Below are 4,871 nucleotides of genomic sequence, written 5' to 3' on the forward strand. Positions count from 1 at the left end.
CGAGGATTGGTTTGTGGATCTGGTGGTGAGCTGCCAATGGCGACTAGGGTTTCTGACGGGGGAAAGAGAGTGAGAATGGGGAACGATAGAGTGAGAGTGGGAATGAGTTGGTTAGGTCGACCGAGGGGCAAGCCGTGTCCAAAAACTAGCGGCGGTAGTGGTCAAACGGCGCTGACTGGACGGAACCGTGACGGAAGGGCAAAAGCATAAGAAAACCAAACAGGTTCGGGCAAGAACAAGGGTTTTCGGAAACTAGGGGCAAACCTGCCGAGGGAGACACAACTAAGGGCACCAAATTAATTATCCCTTTTTATTTTGTGGTAAATTAGTGCTACCATGGCGGAGCACGACCAGGTGAGGAGCGGCACCTTCATCGGACGGCTACAGGTGCGGCGGAGGAGAAGCCGGATGTCGTGGGCACGTGCTTGGGTAAGGGAGGCCACCCTTGCTATGCTCGTGGGCGTTAATGCAGGATGGTACGCCGGCCGCCAGCACGGCCGGTGCCGTTGTGATCTGTCCGCAGCCACCAGTCCTCTCTGGATTCCTCTGTCGTATCCTTCTCAACCTCCGACTTACTGCTCCTGTGTCGTGATTTGAATGGGAAATTGGAGGCTGGCCGTGTGCTTCTCCAACAAAAATTTATGGAGTGCCTGACCCGGATTTGATTGGCTGCTATAAGAAGTAAGGGTCCTTGGCCGGAATCTCCATCAGGTTTTGCCCTTCGACCATAATCTCCATCATCCTGTCAAAATTGCAAATTTTGACCAAACATCCAATGTCGACACTGAGTTTGCCAGAGGAAGAAGCACTGAGTTCACCGGAGGAACAAGAACGTCCATCGAGCCGTGCATTGTCTCCTGTGGTGGCTACACGAGAGGTATCTTTCCGCTCGAAAGCTAATCAATGGATGGTATCCCTGGTTGTAGTTATTGTTTCTGTCCCCTTGCTCGATTATGCTTTTTCTTCAGTTAACAATTAGCTTTGCAGAATATAGATATGCTAGCTGCACCTAGGTTATGCTTTTTCTTCAGTTAAGAATTAGCTTTGCAGAATAGATATGCTAGCTGCACCTAGCAAAACAGGATTAGGATGTGTAAACAACTTTCCTCCCTGTAGTTTCTGGGGTTGCGGCATGTTTTTTGCTCAAAGCAATGGCCAAAACATCTTTGTACCACGCAGAATATATTGTTCCACTGCTGTCCTGCTAGCATGAGTATAAGTGTTGGATCTTCAGAGCAGTGGCCAGTGGGCTATTTCACAATAATGTCTGTAATTTTACTTCAAAAAATGTTTGTAATTTGATTCTGTTGTACTACATTTTCTATTTGGAATAAAGGGGCGCTTCAGTTTGGCTGTGTTCATAACTAGCTCATCAATAAAATCAGTGATCCAATAACTTTTTACAAAATTAACAATAAAAAACAACTGAACCATCATCGTACTCCTATATGCGCAGCAAAGCGGGAACATGGTTTAATTGGTCATTAATTTCAGATGAATACTGCTCAGCAGTGATTATATGTCTACAATAGTAACACTTATTGTTTTGCCCTGGTAGCATGTTTATAAGTGGCCTATATAAAGTATATGTGCATATTTTGTGTTAAATCAATGTCTCAATCTGTCAAAACTGCATTACAGTTGCACATGACCTGATGTGCAAATGTTTGTGTGGAGCTAACTTCTTTGGGCATGTGGCCAGTGTGCATCTGCATATTTTTCAGTAGAATTAAGTGCCTGGTGCCACTTGAGAGAATAAAAGAATGATCAGCTGTTTTTTGTCACAGTTATGATTTAGTCAACATTGATGTCCGTCTGCAAAAAGCTTAGTCTGATTTGGAAATGATTTTTTTTTCAGGCCCTTAAGATGAGTGATAAACATTTGTTGAGCCGTCCAATGTTGCATATGGCAGCTACACCAGAGGCATGCATCCCCTTCATATTAGTTTGCATATGTAAGCCCTGGTACATGTACAATGCGTCTAGTATTGTGACACTTTTCTCCATATATACTTTGTAATACTTTGTCTTATCTAATAGAAGCTGGGTGTTTTCCCTTGTGTCAGGGAAAGAAAATTTACAAGAGCATGAAGTACATGTTCATTTTCGTATATATTTTGGGGTCATTACATAGTGAGCAAGATTAAGGTTATAATTAAAACATGAAAGCATATTCTTCAAGCTCAGAAGTAAACTAATTAAAATTGCCAAGAATCACAATCATCACAGTTATCACCCATGCAACAAATCAAATGCCAGGTCTTAACACCACCTGATCAGAACAAAAGTAACCACTTTATCAGTAGGTAAAAGATAAGCCCAGACAACAGTCTGTATTTCAGGAAACTTGGTTTTGGAATGATTGATCTCCATGTAATTCAAATATATAGTGGCAAAATTCGCATTATTATTCCCTGATCTTCCTCCTTGCTGGATTTATGATTGTCTTATACTATATCTGTCGACTTTGCAGCCGTTGTCTCCTTAGACCTCACCGTCATCATCTCCGCCGACTTCGTCGCAAGACAATCTGCCATCGCCTCTGCCGACTTAGCCGGAAAACCATCAACCGTCGCCTATACCTACTATGGTTCAGGTACTTTTGAAGCATCTGATGGGTCTCATATATTTGTCAAATCGTCAATTTACTGTAGCAAATATAGTCGTACTCCTACATAGATGGATTCTTCTTGTACATGACAGAAGCAGAGTAAATTCGTAAGGAGTGTTTAGTAGTTTAGTACATAGGTGACCAGAAAAAAAGTAGTTCACAAATAAGTGATGGACGGGTCTCAATTATTTTCAAGAGGGCATTATGTTTACGAAAAATTGCTCCTCACCATATTTTGACAACTAGAAAAATGCAGTTCTGCTTGAGAAAGTAAATGTAGGATTTTTCTTTAGGTTCTGCGCTGAGTCTGCGGGTCTCACAAAGATGTAGGATAAATAAAATGTCAAAAAGAATAGATTACTTCTCATTTAATGGATCATAGTGTGTGTCTTGGTCTTTCCATTTTTTCTGGTTTTGCAGCCTAGAATTTTTTAACATGCGCATATATAGCTACTTAATCAACTGAGTTCATTTATGATGTATCACAGACCACATTTACTGATATGATTTACTTTCTCATTCTAGAATTTTGCTTCTACACATGTCCAGCAGTACTTCCACCCCTTTGTGTTGTATTTTGCTCTTGGATTTTTGACATAGATGTGAAATTTAAGTCAACTATTCTCATTGTTATGCAAATTCATCTATGTACTATGATTTTCTGAAATAGATAGCCAAAATAAAAGAAAATTGTGGAAAATGGTGCTCCTGAATTTGGGGTTTAGATATGTGCAGCAGGTTACTATTCAGACTGAACCTGTCAACTCCCCAAGTGATTTTTTGTTCTCATAACTTAGAAACTTGTCCAGCTGCTCAAAAGATCCCAAATCCATTGTAGAATTGGAGGTTGTCGATCTTCCGAAAGTATAGTTTGACCAATTTCTTGTGTAGAAGAACTACTTCAATCCTGATCCTAAACTCATCTGGAGTCTATCTGGTTTTACACAACGCATGACTATCCAGGTCCATTAGTTAATCAATTATTTTATTTCTATAAGGCTAGAAAGCCTTTATTTGCAGATATCATTGCTAGCTTCCATCATAGCTGGGATCAATGAAAGAATCTATACTTACAACCTGTTAACCAAAATAGCAATATGTTGTGATTTTGAGGTCAGTCGCCAAAACAATTATGTTCTTACAACCTGCACGATGGTTTCGGTGGCCCTCCTCCAGTCAGAGCACTACTATGCAATAAACATAGCCTTTGAACAATTCTAGCTATCAATTTTGCAAACACCTTGGATAGAATGTGTATCTATTGCCGAGAATGTCAGGAGTCTCATTAGTAAGAAATGATGGCTCTAATACTACTCTTGACACACATATAATTAGGAGTTGTCATTTTAAAATGGTTACTACTTGGAGTACTTTGGCCAGTATTCAGCGGTGTTCAACATCAACGAGATTATTATTCAGCTTCAGAGCATAATTGCATGTGTTGCTCTTTTCCCCTGTTGGTAGTACTAAGTGGCTTCGCACTGATGCAAGACGAACAGCAGCCGGCTTAGATGAGTCACTTTAGTGGTGTCTTGAAAACAACATGAGCAAGACAGGAGTTCATGGGCATTTGAGACTGTCCCTTTTTGATGAAAATGTTCTTCAGCTGAATGAATCTCACCTTGTCAAGCAAAAGATCAGTGATCTCGTGCAAGGTCCAAATGTTACCGGTGATCATGGCTCTACAGAAATGAAAAATTGTGACCAGTCAGATTATGAAATGTTCAGCCAATTTGACCATGTCAGATGCAGTTTTGCTTGGAGGAAACATAATTTGTGCATTCAACTACAATTGTTGTTGCGCTCACCGGAGAATGGACTTAGTTTTGTATTTCAGGCATTGAGACAGTCCACTTTCTAAATGAGGTGGTATATTTGTAACCTAATTGTGCCCACGATCAGCAAGTAAATCAGTACATTGAAGTTTTTATTTGTTCGATGCACCCCTGAAATTTGCTGTCAAACAACTATTATAGTAGAATAGTTAAGTGGATGTTTGTTTGGCTTTACATCATCACATGACTACTGACCTAAATGTTCTCTGCCACACTAGCTTTCCTTTCAAGAGAAATTTGTAGCCTAACTGTTGTAGCTATTTATTTTCCATGCATTTTGAATGTTAACCAAGACCAATGATGTACATGACTACTGTTGTTATGCATCCGTTCTGACAACTACATTTCCCCCACAAATTTGCATGAATATATATAGACATATATATGTGGACTAAACTATTTCCCTTAATTATTACTATTTGCTT

At 40.1% G+C, this 4,871-nt stretch overlaps 1 protein-coding gene across 1 annotated transcript; it reads left to right on the forward strand.

Moving 5' to 3' along the window:
* The first annotated feature begins 281 nt into the window (after window positions 1-281).
* On the forward strand, window positions 282-4,012 carry LOC123134246 (uncharacterized). Its single transcript, XM_044553527.1, has 3 exons — window positions 282-877; window positions 1,859-1,955; window positions 2,474-4,012. Exons 1-3 carry the CDS (start codon window positions 776-778, stop codon window positions 2,677-2,679), a joined length of 405 nt encoding a protein of 134 aa, XP_044409462.1. The 5' UTR covers window positions 282-775; the 3' UTR covers window positions 2,680-4,012.
* Window positions 4,013-4,871: the final 859 nt, after the last annotated feature.

This window comes from Triticum aestivum, chromosome 6B (assembly GCF_018294505.1).
Source record: "Triticum aestivum cultivar Chinese Spring chromosome 6B, IWGSC CS RefSeq v2.1, whole genome shotgun sequence".
NCBI lineage: Eukaryota > Viridiplantae > Streptophyta > Magnoliopsida > Poales > Poaceae > Triticum > Triticum aestivum.